Genomic DNA, 26275 nt, shown 5'->3' with positions numbered 1-26275 from the left:
ATCTTTTCTAGGGCAGTCATTCCTTCAGCCATCTGAAATTGTAAGGTTGTCTGTACAAACACTTTGCTTCCAAGAAGCAGATGTTGAGTGAGGGACCTGACGTTACAAGTCACAAACCATCTTGGGAAAATATTCAGTTTACACCATTGCAGGGTTAAGAGGAAACCTCCTGCCTATGATACCGACAGATAAATCCAGAACTATGTGTTGTTGCTTCTACATTGTATAACTCCTCTGTTCCACTGTGCTTCGCCCCCATGGGGTTATGGCTGGGGAGACATTAGAAGAAGGTGTCAGGATTGAAGTGCTCAACTCTGATACCAACCTCTCCACTAAGGTGTACTGGATCGCAGAAATCATTAAGCTAGCAGGTGAGGCTGGTGCAGCAACTAGTTAAAGGACAAATCCACCCCTGAAATGTACTATGTCAGAAACGCTTTCTTTTTTTCTGTCAACTACACACAAAAAACACCAATTACTGTTTGCTTTTTTGCTTTATTTTATGCCACTGACAAAAGAAATCTCCGCTCCTTGTTTGTTCTGGACTTTCAACCTATATTACAGCTTTCATCCTCACTGTTGTGCTAACGTGATGTGTAATTCTTCCATTATCCTGAGCAATCTGAGGCTTCACATGTACACTTCCATGACTGTGTGGGTTTATGAAAGTCTAGAGAGGCTGCCAGGGTTTCCAGTTTCAGGAGCTTGAAAGTCAACATGTGTCTCGTAACGTCCTGCAGGTTCAAGGCTCTCCTGCGGTATGAGGGTTTGACAACGACACAGTAAGGATGCTTCTGGTGTAATCTCTCTGCATCCCCGAGGTGACGGTGAGGATGGTGCGCATCCAGTGGCAAACCCCTTGTACCTACCAAAAGTGAGCGTGAGTGTGTCCAACCTCTTTCACAGTCTTCTTCTCCTCTTTTTGGGTGTTGTGTGGTAAATTGTTGCTGTGGATCTCTCTTAGCAGGGCATAACAACATAAATATTCTAACTGGAAAGCCTTTCTTGTAAAGCGTCTCACTGGAGCTAAAACACTGCCACCTGACTTTAATGTCAAGGTGAGACGACACTAATGCCAAAGTTTCTTCTTGTTGGACGTGAAACTCCTTATGAAAAGCTACAACGACCGGTTGTTGCCCTTTGTTTAAATCCACGTAGGTACACGAGAACATGCAGTTCCCCTTTAAGAAGCTGATGCGGGTGAGGTGGTGGATAAGAACTACCTGTTGCGCAGGTGGCGCTGGTGGAGCAGGTGATGTGAGGCGCCTCAGGCTGGGTCTATAGAGGAGAGCCAGGATGGTCTGATGACTTCTGGTGCCTACATTTCATCCTCTCATCTCAATATACTAGCTCTCACGGAGCATCGGACACCGCTTCAAACGATCTGGTGAAGTGGTGCATGTGACGCTTCACAAGAAAGATTATAAGGTGGTGAATATTAAAAAATTGATGATGTATTTGGGACACGTTAACACATTTCAGGCTCTGAAGGCTCCAGCAATAAAAACAATGGATCCTTCATTAACTTCCAGTTTGAGTAGGTTCATGTCCAGGTTAAGAATGTGTAAAATAAACGTAGTTGTTTAAAAAACAGCTCCCCAACAGTTTTCCATACGTCTCAACGTCACACATGACCCAACATGGTCCAGCCATTTATTAGGTTTGTCGAGTTTTACTTTTCTTTTAAAGCTCCTCCAGTGTAAAGGTCTGTGTCCATGTGTAGTGTGATTATAGATAGCTCTAGCTTCTATATTATACTGTGAAAGTATCAAAGCCTCAGTCCACAGATAAATGCACACACCTGTATTGCAGAAACTGAGCCTTAAAAACCAGCCGTCAGGACTTCTGGAACTTTGGATGTCACAACAAAGCAGTCACCAAGCCCCGCCCACCTGGACCCACCATCCAAACCTTTAGACTTGGTTTCTCCGAGTGTTTTTACCTGAAATCTGCTTATTTTTATTGGATCACTTAAACAAGTCAGCCAATCAGAAGAGAGGCTCAGAGCCTCCTCTCTTCTGATGGCTGACTGACCTGTTGTTTACTAGAGCTCCAGAGAGGAAGCCTGAGAGAGGAGATGTAAAAACCTACACTGAGATGGTTTAAATTTATATCTTCTTATGGATCAACACTTCAAATAAAACACAGAAGAAGAAGAAAACATGGAGCGTTTTAAATCAGTGCTCAAATGTTTGGAGGGTCAAAAATAACTGGACAGATACACGATGAAGCTCAGTCAAAAATCACAATATTTCATGTTTGGTGAAAAATCCTTCACAGTCAATACCTGCCTGAAGTCTTCAACCCACATCACCAGTCGTTGTATCTTCCTGGTGTCACCTTCAGCTCTTGCTTGAGCTCAGGTGATGAACTCGTATTCCACGTCCTGAACCTCAAAGTTCTAAACATTTGGCCAATCCCGCCAAGTAATGAAATGTTTTCCAATGAGTTTTGATGCATTTGGCTGAAACTGAGCGCTGTATTCATTCTGTTGCCTCCGTCAGCATCGTACATTGTGGCTCACCAGCTGTTCCTTTTTTCCTCTTTCCATCCCTTTGATTGTTGTTTTCTTCATTCATCGACCGCCCCGCTTGCTTCTTTTTGTGTTATTTTTTTTTTTTATCTTTGCAAATTGCAGCCCGGTCGTTCTGTTTTTGCATCTTGTGTTTGAACCATCCGAGGTTGTGTTTGCAAAGTCTTCCCTTGATTTTGACGAGATCTTTCCAGACTCTGCTCTGCAGTTTTCACCAATGAAATGTTTTCCAGTCATACAACAAGACTCGTGCTCCTCTGCCAGGTCCTTCCTGAAAACAACGAACTCTTCTCTCCGATAGATTCTTGTTTTTTTCAGCCTCTTTATTATCTCCTTCACTTGCCATGGTCACCTCTTTACTCCTCATACTGACAGACTTCTCCCATCTCGATGTCAGGCGTAATCACATCAGTAATTCATCTTTAAAATCTCAGTCATTTCCTGAAACGGTCTGGTCACGTCGTACTGAACAAACATTATTTAAAGAGGAGGATAGTGTGTGTGTTGACTGTTTTCAGGCAGCCATTGATTCTTAGTGAAGTTACAGTCTCTGTGTTAACTTGACTCATCATGGAAAAGCAAATTGACAGTTACTTTAATATTCCACTTTCATAAAGTCGGAGGACTTCTTTTAAAAAATGGTCCAAATCGTTGGTGTGTAAAATGAGCGGAGCGCCTCAAAATCTCACATCTGGTGAATTCACTGTTGATACTGAAAAATCTGGTTATCCTTTAAGTGCTGTTATGAGAGGGGACACTGTCACAGATCGACAGTCTGTAGATAATCCTGTCCTTCACTTACTGGTGGTAAAACCAGATGTTAGATGTGGTGGCACGTGCCTTGATGAAATGCTGCTTTGTGTCTTTTTACATGAAAGTGACTTTTATGCACTGAGAGAATCAAATAAAAACTTCTTTTCTTAGCAATCAATGTACCCTGAAGCCCAGCTCGTCCTCGAGCTCCAACTGTCAGTGTTTATCCTTCCTTTTTGAAATCATTTAACGTGTGCTTATATATATATATGTATAAAAAAAATAAATAAATAAAAAAAGGTGATACCGGCCTACATAGCTGTGAGTTCAGTTCATCGTTCCATCCTTCCACTTCAGGAAGTTATAAAGATGTCCTAAAACTTACTTAACTTATCTTTTCTAAGGCAAAGTAAAAGGTCATTCCCTTCAGCCATTCTGAAATTCTTTGCGTTGTCTGTACAACACTTTGCTTCCAAGAAGCAGATGTTGAGTGAGGACCTGACGTTACAAGTCACAAAACCATCTGGGAAAATATTCAGTTTACACCATGCAGGGTTAAGAGGAACCTCCTGGCCTATGATCCGACCAGATAAATCCAGAACTAATGTGTTGCTTTCTACATTGTATAACTCCTCTGTTCCACTGTGCTTCAGGCCCCCATGGGGTTATGCTGGGGAGACATAGAAGAAGGTGTCAGGATTGAAGTGCTCAACTCTGATACCAACCTCTCCACTAAGGTGTACTGGATCGCAGAAATCATTAAGCTAGCAGGTGAGGCTGGTGCAGCAACTAGTTAAAGGACAAATCCACCCTGAAATGTATATGTCAGAAACGCTTTCTTTTTTTCTGTCAACTACACAACAAAAACACATTACTGTGTTGCTTTTTGCTTTATTTTATGCCACTGACAAAAGAAATCTCCGCTCCTTGTTTGTTCTGGACCTTTCAACCATATATTACAGCTTTCATCTGCAGCTGTTGTTGTCACAAACTGTAGATGTGTAATCTTTCCATTATCCTGAGCAATCTGAGGGCTTCACATCTACACTTCCATGACTGTGTGGGTTATGAAAGTCTAGAAGAGGCTGCCAGGTGTTTCCAGTTTCAGGAGCTGAAAGTCAACAGTGTCTCGTAACGTCCTGCAGGGTTCAAGGCTCTCCTGCGGTATGAGGGTTTTGACAACGACACCAGTAAGGACTTCTGGTGTAATCTCTGCATCCCCGAGGTGCACCCGGTGGGATGGTGCGCATCCAGTGGCAAACCCCTTGTACCTCCAAAAAGTGAGCCGTGTGTCCAACCTCTTTCACAGTCTTCTTCTCCTCTTTTTGGGTGTTTGTGGTAATTGTTGCTGTGATCTCTCTTACAGGCATACAACATAAATATTCTAACTGGAAAGCCTTTCTTGTAAAGCGTCTCACTGGAGCTAAAACACTGCCACCTGACTTTAATGTCAAGGTGAGACACACTAATGCCAAAGTTTCTTCTTGTTGGACGTGAAACTCCTTATGAAAAGCTACAACGACCGGTTTTGCCCTTTGTTAAATCCACGTAGGTACACGAGAACATGCAGTTCCCCTTTAAGAAGCTGATGCGGGTGGAGGTGGTGGATAAGAACTACCTGTGCCGGACACGGGTGGCGCTGGTGGAGCAGGTGATTGGAGGTCGCCTCAGGCTGGTCTATGAGGAGAGCCAGGATGGGTCTGATGACTTCTGGTGCCACATGTTCAGCCCTCTCATCCATAATATAGGCTGGTCACGAAGCATCGGACACCGCTTCAAACGATCTGGTGAGTGGTGCATGTGACGCTTCACAAGAAAGATTTAAGGTGGTGAATATTAAAATTCAGATGATGAGTATTTGGACAGTTAACACATTTCAGGCTCTGAGCTTCAGCAATAAAACAATGGATCCTTCATTAACTTCCAGTTTGAGTAGGTTCATGTCAGTGTAGAAATAAATGTGTAAAAATAAACGTAGTTGTTTAAAAGCAGCTCCCCAACAGTTTTCAACTACGTCCTCAACGTCACACATTGACCCAACATGGTCCAGCCATTTATTAGGTTTTGACTTTGTCTTATTAAAGCTCCTCCAGTGTAAAGGTCTGTGTCCATGTGTAGTGTGATTATAGATCAGCTCTAGCTTCTATATTAATACTGTGAAAGTATCAAAGCCTCAGTCCACAGAGAAATGCACACAGCCTGTATTCAGAAACTGAGCCTTAAAACCAGCCGTCAGGACTTCTGGAACTTTGTGATGTCACAACAAAGCAGTCACCAAGCCCCGCCCACCTGGACCCACCATCCAAACCTTGCAGGATTTGGTTTCTCTGAGTGTTTTTACCTGAAATCTGCTTTATTTTTATTGGATCACTTAGAAAACAGTCAGCCAATCAGAAGAGAGGCTCAGAGCCTCCTCTCTTCTGATTGGCTGACTGACCTGTTGTTACTAGAGCTCCAGAGAGAAGCCTGAGAGAGGAGATGTAAAACTACACTGAGATGGTTTAAATATATCTTCTTATGGATCAACACTTCAAATAAAACACAGAAGAAGAAGAAACATGGAGCTTTTAAATCAGTGCTCAAATGTTTGGAGGGTCAAAAATAACTGGACAGATACACGATGAAGTCAGTCAAAATCACAATATTTCATGTTTGGTGAAAAATCCTTCACAGTCAATACCTGCCTGAAGTCTTCAACCCACATCACCAGGTGCGTTGTATCTTCCTGGTGTCACCTTCAGCTCTTGCTTGAGCTCAGGTGATGAACTCGTATTCCACGTCTTGACCCTGAAAAGTTCCTAAACATTTGGCCAAATCCCGCCAAGTAATGAAATGTTTTCCAATGAGTTTTGATGCATTTGGCTGAAACTGAGCGCTGTATTCATTCTGTTGCCTCCGTCAGCATCAGTACATTGTGGCTCACCAGCTGTTCCTTTTTTTTTCCTCTTTCCATCCCTTTGATTGTTGTTTCTTCAGTTCATCGACCTGTCGGCTTCTTTTTGTATGTTTTTTTTTTTTCTTTGCAAACTGCAGCCCGGTCGTTCTGTTTTTGCATCTTGTGTTTGAACCATCCGAGGTTGTGTTTGCAAAGTCTTCCCTTGATTGTTGACGAGATCTTTCCAGACTTGCTCTGCAGTTGTATCACCATGCAAATGATTTTCCAGTCATACACAAGACTCGTGCTCCTCTGCCAGGTCCTTCCTGACAAACCAACGACTTTCTCTCCGATAGATTCTTGCTTTTTTCAGCCTCTTTATTATCTCCTTCACTTGCATGGTCACCTCTTTACTCCTCATACTGACAGACTTCTCCCATCTCGAATGTCAGGCGTAAATCATCATCAGTAGATTCATCTTTAAAAGTCTCAGTCATTTCCTGAAACGGCTGGTCACAGTCGTACTGAACAAACATTATTTAAAGAGGAGGAAATGGTGTGTGTGTGTTGACTGTTTTCAGGCAGCTACATTTGATTCTTAGTAAGTTACAGTCTCTGTGTTAACTTGACTCATCATGAAAAAGCAAATTGACAGTTACTTTAATATTCCACTTTCATAAAGTCGGAGGACTTCTTTTAAAAAATGGTCCAAATCGTTGGTGTGTAAAATGAGAGCGGAGCGCCTCTCAAAATCTCACATCTGGTGATTTCACTGTACGAACACTGAACATCTGGTTATCCTTTAAGTGCTGTTATGAGAGGGGACACTGTCACAGATCGACAGTCTGTAGATAATCCTGTCCTTCACTTACTGGTGGTAAAACTCAGATGTTAGATGTGGTGCACGTGCCTTGATGAAATGCTGCTGTGTCTTTTCATGAAAGTGACTTTATGCACTGAGAGAATCAAATAATAACTTTCTTTTCTTAAGCAATCAATGTACCCTGAAGCCCAGCTCGTCCTCAGCTCCAACTGTCAGTGGTTTATCCTTCCTTTGAAATCATTTAATGCTCATGGAACTTTTTTGTGTGTATATTACTGAAACATCTCGGACGTGATGAGTGGTTTTGATCTGTCGATATATTTTTCAGATATTACAAAGAAAATGGAGGGGCAAGTTGATGCTCCTGCTCAACTCTTCCAGAAGGTAATGCAAAAAATAACATTTCTATTTTTACTACCTTCTCTGTTTCTTTGTTAAAGAGTCCTACAGCTGTGGTCCAAACTGTTTCATGACTAGTCACTGCAGACCTGCTTCTTGCTTTTCATTGTCGGGTACAATAAATATCCAATCCCAATAAAGAACATAAAGACAAGGATCTTAAAATCTTGAAATTTATATTAAAGGTAATGTTGTCATCTATTTTTAAACGTAATCTTAGTCCTGAGATCAAATGTTAGTTTTATTCATATTTCATCAACTTCGTCTTAATTACATCAGTTTTTATTCGACTAAAACTCTGGACATTTTAATCTGATCTCAGTCAAAGAAAACAATAAATATTTGAGGCCAATTTTAATCAAACTTCTGCAAACTGCTTTAAATGAGATTTCATTCAACAGCACTCAGACTTCATCACCATAAGACCAATAATAAGCCACAGAGTGAACGGAGCCCTGCAGAGAGGGAATCAACATTGAATCATTTATAATGTTGAGTTTCCTAGAGGAAATTCAGATCGAAGGTTTTCATACTTAAAATATTCAGTGATGTTTAATTTCAACAGTGTTGAAATGTCACAATCAGGTTTCAGTGATTTTTAAGATTCAGATCTTTACAGCTACATGAATGCATGCATGTCTTTTGTCATTATTATGAGCTGCATTTGAATGTGATGTTTGATGGCGCTCACGTTGACCTTTCTGTGCATCAGGTGAAAGATGTGGACCAGACTGGGGACTGGTTCAGAGACGGGATGAAGTTAGAAGCCATTGACCCCCTCAACCTCTCAGCTATATGTGTAGCCACTGTAAGGAAGGTGAGTGTGTGTCTCTGGTGAGAAACACTCTCCCTCAGCCGCTCCAGACTCACCTCAGCCCCTCCCTCTCTGCTGCTCAGGTGTTGGCAGATGGGTACCTCATGATCGGGATTGACGGTTCAGAGGCAGTGGACGGATCAGACTGGTTCTGCTACCACGGCACCTCCCCCTCCATCTTCCCTGTCGGATTCTGTGAAATCAACAACATAGAACTCACGCCCCCTAGAGGTACGCCACTCGTTACCTTTGTTTGTTTGTCTGTCACAAAGGGTTTGGGTTAGAGCCTCTGCTCTGTTCCATTCATTTCCAGGCCAAGTGGTTGGTTAAAAGTAGGTTGGTGGCATCTTCTTGCGTATGGTTTGTTAATGTGCTGGTCTTGATGCTGACTTTGTTCCCCAGGGTACACAAAACTACCATTTAAATGGTTTGACTACCTCAGAGAAACAGGATCAATAGCTGCTCCTGTCAAGCTATTTAACAAGGTGAGTTTCATTCTGGTTTCTCCACCATACATGTGAATGTGACGGGATTCAGGATTTATCAGTGCTTCCTCTGCCTCACGTCTTCAGGAGGTTCCCAATCACGGTTTCCGACAAGGCATGAAGCTGGAGGCCGTTGACCTGATGGAGCCGCGGCTGGTGTGCGTTGCCACGGTGACGAGGATCGTGCACCGGCTACTGAGGATCCACTTTGACGGCTGGGAGGACGAGTACGACCAGTGGGTGGACTGCGAGTCGCCTGACCTCTACCCTGTGGGCTGGTGTCAGCTGACGGGATACCAGCTGCAGCCCCCAGCTTCACAGAGTAAGAGCTCCGCCCCTTTCAACCCGCAGCCACCGAGGCCTCGTGTTTAACAGGATTTTGTTAAAGTAGATATGGGATTTTTTTAAAAACTTTTTAGCATGAATTCAACAACTAAGGTTGAAGGAAGTGGGGTGTGGCATCAGTGTCTGGGCCGATGTTGAAGGTCTCAGGATGTATGTAGTTAGAAAGGTGTGTGACGGTGATCGTCCAGTGATACTGCTGTACGAGCCCTTTGACTCTACCTGTTAGTCATTACTTAATAACACGACTCATAATCAGTTTCTTCTTTATGAGCTCCTCGTGAAACCAGGGGACATAAATAAACACATAAAAACCACCGAGGAGCTGAGCGATCTGCTGCCCGTCAGCACAATTCAAAACTGTCCAATCAGTGAATTATGTCTGTTTACGGCTCGGTTACGTTACTATTTATTAACCACCGGGACCAGCCGTGTAAATGCTGACTGACTCGTGAATTAGTGGAAGAACAGATGAATTTCAAACGAATCACACTGAACCACCGACGTTCTGAAATACACCTGCGAACAATCAGTTCCCATATGAGCAGGTGAAACTCTCCCTGCTTTTCACCCTTCTCCGGATCGAATTGACCAGCACCTTAAAGTCCTCCTCACTGCTCAACGACTCCATTTTGTTTGTATGGGGAAGTTTGCAGAATAGTAAAACGCACCGGACTCGGTGTGCAACGATTTTTATTGGAGGACTGATTAAAAAAATGTACTGGTCCTGTCAGCTTCAATATCTGATCTTAGTGTCAGCACAGATACTTTGTTTGTGTCAGTTTTTATAGTCCATATAGTTATAGTGCTATTTTTGTGATGCAGTGTGTTTTCTGGGTTTGTGCCTCACTGTGAAACTGTCTTGTCTTTCAGGTAACAGAGACACGCCTCAGTCTGTGCCCAAGCAGAAGAAGAAGGCGCAGCAGTACAAAGGCCAAAAGAAAAGTGAGTAATTCTTCCTGCACTCTTGATTACTTCCTCTCCACTCCTTCCTTCTCCTTCTCCTCTTCCTCTTCCTCTTCCTCTTGCTGTCACTGGCTACACCTGCGGTGGTAACTCTGCTGCTCCATGTTGGTCACCTGTTCGGTGTGTCAGGAATATTTTCATTGGACCTCTTCTGTCACACCGCAGGATGCTGGAAAAGATGAAACAGTTTCTCTCTTTTGAGTGGGATAGTTATTAACACAGTAGAGTTTGAGTGTTTCAGATACGTAGGTGTTTGAGAGCAGGAGGCGTGGTGTTGCACCCCTGTTGAGGTCCAGTGTTTCGCATCACTAAAGCAGATGCTAATGCTAAGTTGTAGCCTACACACTTTGCTGACAAACACTTTTGAAGCAGTTTTATGTGGAAGTCTATGGCTGCCAGTATTAACATGGAATCCTTTAATTACATTCATTTTCCATTTGTGTGCACATGATGTATGACAAAATAACAATAATACATTTTTACATTTTACATAATTAAACATTTCTATAGCGACAATGACTTTGCACATAAAATTGACTTTTTATTTTCTGATGTGCCACCTAAACTTGAAATTATTATTTCTAATTTCAATGTGCTTTGTTCCAATTTTTGCAAATTTTTAATGAAATGGAAAATGACTTTTGTATTGGTCGATTTCACAACGATCAACTTTGACAGATTTTACAAAAGAGGTGTAGAAGAACTGACATATAAAAAACTGGACTTTTACATTGAATAAGCTTGTTTCTAATATATATATTAGAAACAATTTCATTTACACCTGCCAGAATCAGGAGCGTCAAAAGTTCAATTTACACACAACATGTAAGACAGTTTCTTATTCAGCTTTGTTTTTACTATGTGTAGATGTGTAACACTGAGTTGTAGGCTGAAAAAACTTTGAGTTTTTAATTGTGGCAGAATTAAATTTTTTTTTTCTCCAAAGTATATTTATTGTAATTTTTTTTTTTTTTACAAAAAACAACAGCAACAAAGAGCTCGACAGACATTGGCCTACACAGTCAGCATTAATAATAAATAATAAATAATAATTAAAATCATATTGATACAACACTTTTGCCCCTCCCTCTCCTTAAAGAGGAATAAAAGCTATGATGTAATAATGAAAGCTCAGGTGACTAAGGGACGTTACAGCTCAGTGTTGTAAACAGGGACAAGTGGGATCCATAACTACTTGAACCTGTATGATCTTCATAAACTGTATTAGTTTGATTTTGTCAAGCATCATTGGAATGAAAATGTAAGTGTTGATCAGCAGCCTGGCTGTCTGTAGCTCTGCTCTCGGTAGCTGACGGTGCTTCTGCTCACTGGGGTCGGCAGTGTGAGTACAGCTGACCAGGGGCTTATTCAGATGGGCTTCAAGTGTCGACAGTTTGAGGTTAAATTTAAACATTTCAACTTCAGCTCTAACCTTTTTGACTTTCCTTCCTAATTCACAATCTGAACATTGAGAGCACGCTCCAGATGAATTGACCCCTGTGTGTAATAAGCCCCTGGTAGCTTACCTGAGTCTGGCTTGGTGTTTAGAGAGGAAGATTCCGGTTGGTCGACGGCCCTTCAGTCAGGCAGGCAGGAGGAGGAGCAGCTTCTCGGGGGACGAAGAACAGAGTCCGCCCCCTTACCCTGCCCAGGGGCCCGCTCGGCCCCGGCCCCGAACCCACCTCCACCAAACCCACAAATCAGGTAACGTTACACTAAAAGATCAAAACCAGCACTGCACTGAGCCGCCTGAGGCTCGGAGACGGCGTTTCCAACAGGAGACAGTCCTCTGACGCGCCTCGCCGTGGAGCTGGATGCTGCCGATGCTGCATGTCCTACTGTCAACTCAACCTCTGTTTCTAAATGTTCATGGTCATCGTTCTCACGTGAATATTTCCTCCTGATGCTGCTGATTTAATTAGTTTTGCCATCACTAGTATTTTGTTTCCACTTTGAGGAAATCATACGGCATGTTTGTTTCATTTGACACGTTTCTTTAAAGTAGTTCTCTCGATGCTTGTCATGCATGTGGAGTTAACATTAACGCCTGGAGCAAAGACAGAGGCTCCTTCTGTGTTTCACTCTGAAGTGCATGAACACAAGTGGCTCATCGGCGCTGCTGTTCTCTCTCTTATCCGTCTCTGTCCCGTCTGTAGAGTCTCTCCTGCGAATGAAGGAGGAGACGGCGGAGGTGGACGAGTTCACCTTCTCGCAGGGAACCTCGGACCAGGAGAGCAACGGCTCGGGCAGCTACTACATCAAACAGGAGCCCTGAGATCACAAGGTCGGGAAAGAGCAGGACACAACCAGGACTGGACACACCTCTGGATAAACCTCAGCAAGCATCAGGAAGGTGAAGGGTCGAAACTCGCCTCGAATCACACTCGTAGACCAACACCGCGGGCCTTCTATGGAGTCAGCACAGGAGACGGCGATGAAGAGGAGAAGGGGGTCGGGTTTGTGCTTGTGAAAATCCTGACGGGAACATTCCTCTGGACAGTCTTCTAACCTTGTAGCTGTGTGCGCTTGTCATCACCTGATCGAGAGGTCGGAGCAGCACCCCGGGTCGCAGATATTTGGGCATTTTCTTTTCGTACCACCCTCGGGTGACGCAACATCGGCTTTCTCTCCTCTCCTGTCTGGAACATCCAACCAGACCAGATGTGTTCGGATGGATTAAAAAAAAAAACAAACAAAAAAAAACAACCCTTTTTCCACAGAAATGGGGGGTCAACAGAAGCCCGTCCTGCCTTTGCCACAATCTGGGCCACGCACAGAGACCTGTAGAAACTGTGAGAACCATTTATTGAGCCAGGTCTTTTACACACACACACACACACACACACACACACACACACACACACACACACACACACACACACACACACACACACACACACACACACACACACACACACGCACACACACACACACACACACACACACACACACACACACACACACACACGCGCGTCAAGAGTCACCCACTGAACGGCCTGAGATGAGGGAGGCTGGCAGACAGGAGCAGAGTTGTGTATATTTTGATTATTTTCATATTGCCAGGTGGACTTTTACTTTGTTGAAAGTACTTGAAGTTTTTCTTTTTTTTTTCTTTTTTTTTTGTAATAATGAGTCGTTTTTGTCTTTATGTACTTATTTTCACATTTACATTTTTGGTGGCTGTGTGGGAAACGTAATGTGCATTGTTTAACAGAGGTGATTATATTTATATAGTACGTGAAGACCTATTCAAATAGAATTAACAGAGTATAGATCAAGGATTGTGATTTGAAGAGAGATCCTAGTACTACGCTGCTCAGCGTTACAGACACTGTGCTCCTTCCAATATTGGCAAGAAGATTTCCACAGCTGCAATTATTTCTGATTCGAACATTACAGAAGCAAAATCTGATTAAAGGTCAAATTATCATTTCAGATTTCACCACCTGGTATACATGATGTAAAACTTCCACTGGGACTGCAACAATAATATTAGCATTATTGTTTTTTTTTTATTCTTGATTAATCCTTTGGAAAACAGTAACAAACAGTCTTCAGGTGTTTTGCTTTCTCCCACTTCAAAAGTATTCAGTTTACAATGATATAAATCAGAGACCAGTGACTCATTTGGCATTTTGAAATGATTAATAATTTGTTAAAGCTCCAGATTTTCTTCTTCTTCTGTGTTGATCCATCAGAAGATTTAAAAACCATCTCAGTGTAGTTTTACATCTCCTCTCTCAGGCTTCTCTCTGGAGCTCTAGTAACAACAGGTCGGTGAGCCAATCAGAAGAGAGGAGGCTCTGAGCCTCTCTTCTGATTGGCTGACTGTTTTCTGAGTGATCCAATAAAAATATAGCAGATTTCAGGTAAAAACACTCAGAGAAACCAAATCCTGCAAGGTTTGGATGGTGGGTCCAGGTGGGCGGGGCTTGGTGACTGCTTTGTTGTGACATCACAAAGTTCCAGAAGTCCTGACGGCTGGTTTTAAGGCTCAGTTTCTGAATACAGGCTGTGTGCATTTCTCTGTGGACTGAGGCTTTGATACTTTCACAGTATTAATATAGAAGCTAGAGCTGATCTATAATCACACTACACATGGACACAGACCTTTACACTGGAGGAGCTTTAAAGCTTTTGTTGATGAACTTTATAAAGAATCTTATTAAATCTACTTTTACAAATTTCCACTAATTGAAAAAAAAAATCCACATAAAAGCTGCACCTGAAACATTTAGGAGTGAATTGTTGTTTTTGAGACAACTGTAAGGAGAAATTTAAATTTTTTTCCTCTGTTATAAATTTTACATATTACATTGATTGGATGGAAAATTGAAATGGTAAAATTTTAGAGATAATATATTGTACGCAGTTGTTGCAGACGCTCATCCTTATCATTGTTTATTAGATATTACGTACAGAAATCCTTATTCACATTCCATCGGGCTTTCATTAAGAATCTACAGTCTGTAGATATTATTGTCCTTCAGCTACATAGAGTAAAAAATCTGTTTTCTATTATAACCAGTTTTATATCCACATTTTTCACCGTCCTCAAAACTGTGACCTTTACACAACTTTACCCTCCACAGTCCAGCTGGTAAACCTGCCTGTGGGTTATAATAGATTACACAACTTAATCAAACGGTCTAATCTAACGTCGGGCAGCTTTGATAGCTTCACGTGGAGCTTTAGGGACCTATCGCAGTAACAGAAATCCCTCAGTACCACTAACTGCGTATTAGTAACTGCTGTAACAAAAACTTAGCAAAAAAACACTCTTGCAGAAATATGTATTTTGTGATTTTGGATGTAATGTTGAACAGAAATGATGAAGCTGTGGAGACGAAAAGCTTTTTCCATTTAAAATAAAAAAAATAATAATAAAAAATCCCTTGGTTTTAAAGAAATGCTAACACCTTAGCATAGTTTGACTGTAAGTGAGCAGCAGGGTGTGTTGTATAAAAGAGAAACCTTACTGGTATGATAGGGTGATTCCCACTGTCCAACCCTACAATATGTACTTTGACCTTTACAGTTTGGATGTAGCTGTTGGAAGGGAGGAAGACAACACAACTGACCCACCCTGCAGCACATTGAAATGCTGTGGGTTGCGGCGGAGGCCTCGCTCTCCGACTGTCAAAGGTCACACTACAGCAGTGATTCATATTGCAGATACAGGTGTTTCTGGACCACGTCTGGACAAACACTCAGAGTTCTACCTGGAACTCTTCATTTATGTGGAGTCTGGGGTGTGCCACCAGAATAATTATAAATCTATTCAGTGCAAATCGTAAAAAATTAATAAATTGATTGATTAATATGTAATAAAAAAACAAAAAACAATTAAAGCATTAAGTTGTTAATTAATATTTCTATTTCCTTATTCTGTCTAAAAATTCATAATTAATAATTGAATATTAAAATGAGCTCTAATTGCCTTTGAATAAGTAAGTGGAATAACAAAAAGTAAAATCCTTTTGAAAAATAATTTTGTAATTCCATTTTAAAATTTAATTTCTGAAATATTGGAAAGGAAATAGATTTGTTTAAATGAATAAATTTAATGTTTTTTTATTTTACTTTTCGAATGGTTTAAATGTAAGTTCAATTAATTGGTTTATAGCTTGTCAAAATGTATGAATTTATTAATTAAATATGATTAAACACTGAGAATGTGGCACACTCGAGACTCCATACATGCAGCATGTGTAGCATCAAACCTTGGTTTCTGTCATTGAAAACGTGAGGTCGGTCGTGTTAAGAGAACAGCAGGAGAATCTGCCTCGCTTTAACAGTCACATCATCAACAAACTCTGTTTGTCCAAATGCGAAAAAGAATATGTTGAATATTTTATTAGGGTAATATGCAAAACATATTAGTTTTTTTCTTGTTTTTTTTTTTTTTTTTTTTTTTTTTTTTTTTTTTTTCTTTTTTATTGCTTAGGTTGTTCTCATGTCAGAGCCATATGTATGCAAGCTAGTGTATGATTCACCTGAGCCACAGAATAACAGGTTTGTCATTAATAATGAAACATGAACAATGCACTGCTTTTCCAATAGTCTGAGGGCAGCATTCACTTAAGATGACAGGATCTAAAAGTGGCATAAATACATAGATTCTTTACATATATATATATACATATATATATATCTATATTCATGACTATGATGGTATGGAGTAACGAATCCTGATTAGTCAGATATTCCATGCTCGGCCGTGGAGATGACAAGACTCCTTCTCTTTCATTCTTCTAAGAGCTAGATTTTTGCAGCTGTTTATCTACTACCTCCTGATGCTAGCCACGTTTAGCTATAAGTGTGTGAAATAGACTGTGGCCGTGTGTTAGCATATGCAAATGAAAATGATTAACCTAAAAAAAATGATCCACTTGAAGACTAGACACCAAACATGGAAGAATTTTATCACAGCACATGAGGTAGTCTTCTAATTTGAATGATATGCAATAGTAATAGATCCAATACTATTTTGCTATGTTGAATAAAATTTATGGCACCCGCAAATGTTATGATCACTACATTAATATAATGAACATATGAGATAATTTAACAAAATGCTATTGTATAACTGTGGTTTTTTGAGAGCAAGGGTTCATAAACAGAAACTCACTGTATGGCCAAAGGCGATGTTGAAACGAAGAGCAGATTTTAAAACTTCTCAGTGACGGTAAAAGATCCATCATTTCTCTTCCTACCAGTAAGGTTCATGATTCAATTCTCAGGAAGTTTGTTTTTCTTTTTGGTCGTAAAGGTTGTAACTACAAGTCTGAATCAGCTGGGTGTGAAAAGTTCAAAGTGTCTTCATTATGTGCATCTGTTCTATGGAAGCAAACAAGTGCCAGAAGAACAAGAATCTTTTGAGCAACTGAGAAATTCAACCACAACAGAATATTTAATGTTGAAATTTACATACCACGCAATGTATAGCATTGAAATGTTTTACTCTGAAAACCAACTGACTGAATTTGTGTCTTTTAAATTTGAAGTGGTGCAATTAACTCGTACTTTTAATTTTGTTGTTGATCAGTTAATTACTTATTGCATGTTTTTTATGATTTAGATAGAAAATTCGCATCCAAGTGAATCTAAATCCTGAATCATGAGCGCACAAATGATCTTGAACAAGATTATTATCTTGTGCACACAAATTCTTAGTTTAAACAAGATACATTTTTTAAAAATGATTTTTATTATCTGAAACAAGATTATTTTTGCACAAGTTAATATGCCCCCCCCCCCCCCCCCAAAAAAAAAAAAAAAAAGAAAGAAAAGAAAAAAGGCAGATCAGAAACCACAATGTCCATTTGGCCCTCCAGGGATACCGTATATTTGAATTTGTGCAACTTGAAAATAGTTTTTAGAATATTTGGCACTTGAATTTTGTTTTTTGTTTTTTTGACAAAAACTAATTTTGAAATTGCACCATTGAAGAAAATAATTCAAATCACAGAAATTCAAATAGATGATTTCCAGAGTTAAATATTTCAGTACTATAAATCAAATGGCATTTAAATTTTTATCATACCTATTGACTAGTGGTTAAATTTCACAATAATAGATTCAATCGTTTATAAGACTCTAATTATTATGTTACTTGTTTGCTTCTGTTCTATTGAAACAACAAAGGTCTTATCTCAATTCTCAATTACCATTTCATGTACTGTTCTCCATGTTCTGTTGCAGTCTTCATGTTCAATTCAACATTTACGTGATGACAAAAAAATCACAGGGATGTTTGTTGCCGTTTTGGTTCAATCTGCTTTTTGTAGCTTCTTGTTTTCCTTTTTATTTCTTAACATGATGTGAGATTTATTTCTTTGAATTTCTATTTTGATTTATCTCCTGATCAGATTGAAAACGAAACTCAGCTGAAAACGCTGAGCGTCTAAGACCAAATGAGCAATAAAAGACATTGTCTCACAATCATTTGAAGCAGACGAGGTTCAATCTCGGATCTGTGGAGGGAGTTATTTTCCACTGACGTTGGAGGGCAGGATGAAGCATTAAAGTACTTCTTGACAAAACTGCATTAATAGCTTAGTACAAAAAATAAAAAAAGACTGTTCTATGGACTAACTGCTGCTACCCTTCCCCAGATTCTCCCAAAATAATCAAATGCACAATCAGTACTGTTTTGGATCTTCTGTTTCTCACTTTTCCTTGTAGATATAAAACTTTCTTGTTTCACATTGATCCCCAAATCTATAAATGGAACACGTTTGACCTCTATCCATGGGTACCTGTGTATTTGAAGTGTTTGGTCATCAAGTAGCTGGAGATGGAAGCAATGTTGGATCAGTTTGACTTGGGACTGGGTGCACTGATCAGCTGAATGCATGTACAACAGAACGAATGCATTGTACCGACGTTGTGCTGAGCTTGTTTTGTTTTTTTTCTTTCTTGTGACCATCATTGGTTGGTCTTCAGTCTGTCTGTGTTTTTTCCCTCCTCCGCTGTAAACAGGTAAAAGGTATGGAAGCTCATTTCCAGTGAGATGTTGGGGACAATAGAAATGAAAATTAAAGACAATGAATGAGAATTTAACCAAGATTATGAGATACAAAGTAATTTATTTTAGTTTACTAAAGCAACAGTAATGTAGTTTGTCAAAAATGGTTATTGTATAATTTCGACTTCCTCACAATTTAGCATCTGAATTTTGGCTTGGCACATAATTTGACCAAATATTTTATAATACTAGTGTACTACCATTTCAAAAATTTCAAAAAACTTTTAACTATCATTTTAAATCCCAACTCACTTCAAGAATTTTGGCTTTGATATACGTCATAGTTTTGATTTACATTATTTTTTATCTAATAATTTTGGTTCACTAACTCCAGATTTTGACATATTTCATAACTGACTTTAATTTGAACTTGTTATCTCATAATTTTGATTCACCATGAGTCATTTTATCTTTATCGGCATTACTTTTCATGTGTGTTTTTTTTCCCTGGTGGTGATGAGCTTCCATACCGGACAGTTCTTCTGCACCTGAACTGGTTCTGCCAGATGTGATGCAGTGATGATGATGATGATGATGATGATGATGATGACGATGGGGAGCAGCAGGCTGGAGTCTGATTTTTTTTTTTTCTTGGATACTAACACGGGTCTTTTGTATGTGATAGTCCCCCCTAATTATATTAAACCATTATATTGTGGTGCTATATATATTTGATAAAAATTACTTAATGTATTGGAATTACTATTGTCTGAAAATACTTGTGAATTGAGAGGGTTATGGTGCAAAATTTATTTTTGGATACAAATAAAAAAAAAAAAATCTATGTTAATAGTTATAAATCTATTGATATTAACACTGACCCTTGAGGTACATTATTAGATTGCAGTTTAAAGTTTGTACATCTTTTTGATAGTGTATACTAGTTTCCTTTCATATGGTAAATTTGTGCTGTGATCAAGCTTTGATAGACTTTGTAAATAAAGCCAAATGTTTGGATCATAATATTGGTTGTAATGGACGGCTTCTTTGTTTACAAGCGTTGCAAACTGTTTTCGCATGGCTGTGAAAGTTTATCTGGTGATTTTTGTAAGATCTGACTTTTACACTGAATAAAAAGGCTTATGACTACAAACACTGTCGAATCATTTTGTTTCAGCACTTGATTTGTGCGAGGACACTTTTGCACATGCCTTACTATACAATGACATTTTAATGTCTTACTATACATGGACTTTTCATGCCTTATAGTACTATGACTTTTCATGCCTTACTATACTATGACGTTTTATGACTTTTTATGCCTTACTATACTATAATTTTTTAAGCCTTACTATATTAAGAAGTTTTTATGACTTTTTATGCCTTACTATACTATGATGTTTTTAGAACTTTTTATGCCTTACTGTGCTATGATGTTTTTATGTCGTACTATACTATGTCATTTTAATGACTTTTTATAACTTACTAAACAACGATGTTTTATGACTTTTTATACCTTACTATACTATGACTTTTTATACCTATAAAACATATTGATATTTTTGTGACTTTTATGTCTTACTATACTTTGATGTTTTTGTGACTTTTTACGTCTTACTATACTATGACGTTTTTAGAACTTCTTATGCCTTACTATGCTATGATGTTTTTATGCCTTACTATACTATGATGTTTTTATGCCTTTTTATACTTAGAAGTTTTTATGACTTTTTATGCCTTATTATACTATCTCGTTTTCATGACTGACTTTTCATGCCTATAAAATATAATGATATTATTGTGACTTTTATGTCTTACTATACTTTGACGTTTTTATGACTTTTTATGTCTTACTATACTTTGACATTTTTTAAATTTTTTTAAGCCTTACTATACTATGACGTTTTTAGAACTTCTTATGCCTTACTATGATATGATGTTTTTATGCCTTACTATACTAAGAAATTTTTATGACTTTTATGCCTTATTATACTATGACGTTTTCTTGCCTTACTATACTATGACGTTTTATGACTTTTTATGCCATACTATATAATGACGTTTTTCTGCCTTACTATACTATGACCTTTTATGACTTTTTATGCCTTACGATACTATGACGTTCATTGCCTTACTATACTATGACGTTTTCTTGCCTTACTATACTATGACGTTTTCTTGCCTTACTATACTATGACGTTTTCTTGCCTTACTATACTATGACGTTTTCTTGCCTTACTATACTATGACGTTTTCTTGCCTTACTATACTATGACGTTTTCTTGCCTTACTATACTATGACGTTTTCTTGCCTTACTATACTATGACGTTTTCTTGCCTTACTATACTATGACGTTTTCTTGCCTTACTATACTATGACGTTTTCTTGCCTTACTATACTATGACGTTTTCTTGCCTTACTATACTATGATTTTTTTTAAGCCTTACTATAGTATGACATTTTTAGAATTTCTTATGCCTTACTTTACAACGATGTTTTTATACCTTACTATATTATGTCGTTTTTATGACTTTTTATGCCTTACTATACTATGACGTTTTCATGACTTTTCATGCCTCACTATACTATGACGTTTTTATGTCATTTTTATGACTATTGTCATTTTAATGACTTTTCATAAATTACTATACTATGACTTTTTATGCCTTAGTATACTATGATTTTTTATATCTTACTGTACTACAACATTTTTAAGCCTTACTATACTATGATTTTTTATATCTTACTGTACTACGACATTTTTATGACTTTTTTGCCTTACTATACTATGTCGTTTTAATGACTTTTTATAACTTACTACACAATGTTTTTTAACTTTTATGCCTTACTATACTATGATCTTTCTATGCCTTACTATACTATGACGTTTTTAGAACTTCTTATGCCTTACTATGCTATGATGTTTTTATGCCTTACTATAATTTGATGTTTTATGACTTTTTATGCCTTACTATACTATGACGTTTTTTTGCCTTACTATACCATGACGTTTTATGACTTTTTATGCCTAACTATACTATGACGTTTTATGCCTTACTATACTATAATTTTTTTAAGCCTTACTATACTATGATGTTTTTAGAACTTTTTATGCCTTACTGTGCTATGATGTTTTTATGGCTTACTATACTATGTGGTTTTATGTCGTACTATACTATGTCTTTTTAATGACTTTTTTATAACTTACTACATAATGATGTTTTATGACTTTTTATGCCTTACTATACTATGATGTTTTTATGACTTTTTATGCCTTGACTTACTATGAAGTTTTCATGCCCTACTTTACTATGTGGTCTTATGTCTTACTATACTATGTCGTTTTTATGACTTTTCATGCCTTACTATACTATGACTTTTCTATGCCTTACTATACTATGACGTTTTTAGAACTTCTTATGCCTTACTATGCTATGATGTTTTTATGCCTTACTATAATTTGATGTTTTATGACTTTTTATGCCTTACTATACTATGACGTTTTTTTGCCTTACTATACCATGACGTTTTATGACTTTTTATGCCTAACTATACTATGACGTTTTATGCCTTACTATACTATAATTTTTTTAAGCCTTACTATACTATGATGTTTTTAGAACTTTTTATGCCTTACTGTGCTATGATGTTTTTATGGCTTACTATACTATGACGTTTTTATGCGTTTTTATGCCTTACTATACTATGACTTTTTATGCATTACAATACTATGACATTTTTGTGACTTTTATGCCTTACTATACTATGATTTTTTATATCTTACTGTACTACGATGTTTTTATGCCTTATTTTAATATGTGGTTTTATGTTGTACTATACTATGATGTTTTAATGGTTTTTTATAACTTACTACACAATGATGTTTTATGACTTTTTATGCCTTACTATACTATGACTTTTCATGCCTATAAAATATAATATTTTTGTGACTTTTATGTCTTACTATACTTTGACGTTTTTATGACTTTTTATTCCTTACTATACTATATCGTTTTATGACTTTTTATTCCTAACTATACTATGTCGTTTTTCTGACTTTTCAGGCCTTACTATACTATGACTTTTCATGCTTATAAAATATAATATTTTTGTGACTTTTATGTCTTACTATACTTTGACGTTTTTTTGACTTTTATGCCTTACTATACAATATCGTTTTATGTCCTACGGTACTATGATGTTTTTCTGACTTTTCATGCCTTATTATACTATGACTTTTTATGCCTTACTATACTTTGACATTTTTTTTACTTTTATGCCTTACTATACTATGATCTTTTTATGCCTTACTATACTATGACGTTTTTAGAACTTCTTATGCCTTACTATGCTATGATGTTTTTATGCCTTACTATACTAAGAAGTTTTTATGACTTTTTATGCCTTACTATACTATGTCGTTTTCATGACTGACTTTTCATGCCTATAAAATATAATGATATTATTGTGACTTTTATGTCTTACTATACTTTGACGTTTTTATGACTTTTTATGTCTTACTATACTTTGACATTTTTTTGACTTTTATGCCTTACTATACAATGTTGTTTTATGTCCTACGGTACTATGATGTTTTTCTGACTTTTCATGCCTTATTATACTATGACTTTTTATGCCTTACTATACTATGACGTTTTTATGACTTTCTATGCCTTGACTTACTATGACATTTTTATGCCCTACTTTACTATGTGGTTTTATGTCGTACTATACTATGTATTTTTATGGCTTTTGTGCCTACTATACTATGTCGTTTTTATGACTTTTCATGCCTTACTATACTATGATGTTTTAATGCCTTACTATACCATGATGTTTTATGACTTTTTATGCCTTACTATGTTTTGACTTTTTTTTTAACTTTTATGCCTTACTATACTATGATCTTTCTATGCCTTACTATACTATGATCTTTCTATGCCTTACTATACTATGATCTTTCTATGCCTTACTATACTATGATCTTTCTATGCCTTACTATACTATGATCTTTCTATGCCTTACTATACTATGATCTTTCTATGCCTTACTATACTATGATCTTTCTATGCCTTACTATACTATGATCTTTCTATGCCTTACTATACTATGATCTTTCTATGCCTTACTATACTATGATCTTTCTATGCCTTACTATACTATGATCTTTCTATGCCTTACTATACTATGATCTTTCTATGCCTTACTATACTATGATCTTTCTATGCCTTACTATACTATGATCTTTCTATGCCTTACTATACTATGATCTTTCTATGCCTTACTATACTATGATCTTTCTATGCCTTACTATACTATGATCTTTCTATGCCTTACTATACTATGATCTTTCTATGCCTTACTATACTATGATCTTTCTATGCCTTACTATACTATGATCTTTCTATGCCTTACTATACTATGATCTTTCTATGCCTTACTATACTATGATCTTTCTATGCCTTACTATACTATGATCTTTCTATGCCTTACTATACTATGATCTTTCTATGCCTTACTATACTATGATCTTTCTATGCCTTACTATACTATGATCTTTCTATGCCTTACTATACTATGATCTTTCTATGCCTTACTATACTATGATCTTTCTATGCCTTACTATACTATGATCTTTCTATGCCTTACTATACTATGATCTTTCTATGCCTTACTATACTATGATCTTTCTATGCCTTACTATACTATGATCTTTCTATGCCTTACTATACTATGATCTTTCTATGCCTTACTATACTATGATCTTTCTATGCCTTACTATACTATGATCTTTCTATGCCTTACTATACTATGATCTTTCTATGCCTTACTATACTATGATCTTTCTATGCCTTACTATACTATGATCTTTCTATGCCTTACTATACTATGATCTTTCTATGCCTTACTATACTATGATCTTTCTATGCCTTACTATACTATGACGTTTTATGCCTATAAAATATAATATTTTTGTGACTTTTATGTCTTACTATACTTTGGCGTTTTTATGACTTTTTATTCCTTACTATACTTTGACGTTTTTATGACTTTTTATGTCTTACTATACTTTGACATTTTTTTGACTTTTATGCCTTACTATACTATGACGTTTTTAGAACTTCTTATGCCTTACTTTACTATGATGTTTTTATGCCTTACTATACTAAGAAGTTTTTATGACTTTTTATGCCTTACTATACTATGTCGTTTTTATGACTTTCTATGCCTTGATTTACTATGAAATTTTTATGCCCTACTTTACTATGTGGTTTTATGTCGTACTATACTATGTATTTTTATGACTTTTGTGCCTACTATACTATGTCGTTTTTATGACTTTTCATGCCTTACTATACTATGATGTTTTTATGCCTTACTATACCATGATGTTTTATGACTTTTTATGCCTTACTATGTTTTGACGTTTTTTTTTTAATTTTATGCCTTACTATACTATGACGTTTTGAGAACTTCTTATGCCTTACTATACTATCTCGTTTTCATGACTGACTTTTCATGCCTATAAAATATAATGATATTATTGTGACTTTTATGTCTTACTATACTATGACATTTTTATGACTTTTTATGCCATACTATACTATGACGTTTTTAAAACTTCTTATGCCTTACCATACCTGTACTATGACCTTTTTATGCCTTACTATACTATGACGTTTTTATGCCCTACTATACTATGATGTTTTAATGACTTTTTATGCCTTACTATGCTATGACCTTTTTATGCCTTACTATAATATGATGTTTTTATGTCTTTTTATGCCTTACCTTACTATGATGTTTTTATGCCCGACTATACTATGTCGTTTTATGCCTTACTTTACTACGATGTTTTTATACCTTACTATACTATGTTGTTTTTATGACTTTTTATGCCTCAGTATACTATGATGTTTTTCTGCCTTACTATGACGTTTTTATGTCATTTTTATGACTATTGTCACTTTAATGATTTTTAATAAATTACTATACTATGACTTTTTATGCCTTACTATACTATGATTTTTCATATCTTACTGTACTACAACATTTTTATGCCTTACTTTACTATGTGGTTTTATGTCGTACTATACTATGTCGTTTTTATGACTTTTTTGCCTTACTATACTATGTTGTTTTAATGACTTTTTATGACTTACTACACAATGATGTTTTATGACTTTTAATGCCTTACTATACTATGACTTTTTATGCCTATAAAACATATTGATATTTTTTTGACTTTTATATCTTACTATACTTTGACGTTTTTATGACTTTTTATGTCTTACTATACTTTGACATTTTTATAACTTTTTATGTCTTACTATACTATGATGTTTCTTTGCCTTACAATACCATGATTTTTTTATGACTTTTTATGCCTTACTATACTATGATGTTTTTATGCCTTACTATACTATGATGTTTTTATGCCTTACTATACTATGACGTTTTTATGACTTTTTATGCCTTGACTTACTATGAAGTTTTTATGCCCTACTTTACTATGTGGTCTTATGTCGTACTATACCATGTCGTTTTCATGACTTTTCATGGCTCACTATACTATGACGTTTTTATGTCATTTTTATGACTGTCACTTTAATGACTTTTCATAAATTACTATACTATGACTTTTTATGCCTTACTATACTATGATTTTTTATATCTTACTGTACTACAACATTTTTATGCCTTACTATACTATGATTTTTTATATCTTACTGTACTATGACATTTTTATGACTTTTTTGCCTTACTATACTATGTCGTTTTAATGACTTTTTATAACTTACTACACAATGTTT

At 36.9% G+C, this 26275-nt stretch overlaps 1 protein-coding gene across 1 annotated transcript in view; it reads left to right on the top strand.

Moving 5' to 3' along the window:
• Nucleotides 1-12265, top strand: part of mbtd1 (mbt domain containing 1) — a 13469-nt gene extending 1204 nt beyond the window's left edge. Inside the window, exons 5-15 of the mRNA XM_022743181.1 lie at nucleotides 3940-4057; nucleotides 4432-4566; nucleotides 4653-4741; nucleotides 4839-5073; nucleotides 7313-7368; nucleotides 8096-8200; nucleotides 8281-8428; nucleotides 8600-8682; nucleotides 8770-9004; nucleotides 9898-9969; nucleotides 12147-12265. Coding sequence (XP_022598902.1) covers nucleotides 3940-4057; nucleotides 4432-4566; nucleotides 4653-4741; nucleotides 4839-5073; nucleotides 7313-7368; nucleotides 8096-8200; nucleotides 8281-8428; nucleotides 8600-8682; nucleotides 8770-9004; nucleotides 9898-9969; nucleotides 12147-12265 — 1395 coding nt within the window. The remainder of the gene's footprint in view (nucleotides 1-3939; nucleotides 4058-4431; nucleotides 4567-4652; nucleotides 4742-4838; nucleotides 5074-7312; nucleotides 7369-8095; nucleotides 8201-8280; nucleotides 8429-8599; nucleotides 8683-8769; nucleotides 9005-9897; nucleotides 9970-12146) is intronic.
• The last annotated feature ends 14010 nt before the right edge of the window (nucleotides 12266-26275 follow it).

Source organism: Seriola dumerili, unplaced genomic scaffold (genome assembly GCF_002260705.1).
Source record: "Seriola dumerili isolate Sdu_G_001 unplaced genomic scaffold, Sdu_1.0 BDQW01000068.1, whole genome shotgun sequence".
Lineage (NCBI taxonomy): Eukaryota > Metazoa > Chordata > Actinopteri > Carangiformes > Carangidae > Seriola > Seriola dumerili.
Note: the sequence above shows the minus strand (reverse complement) of the source record. Positions and strands in the feature narration are given on the sequence as shown.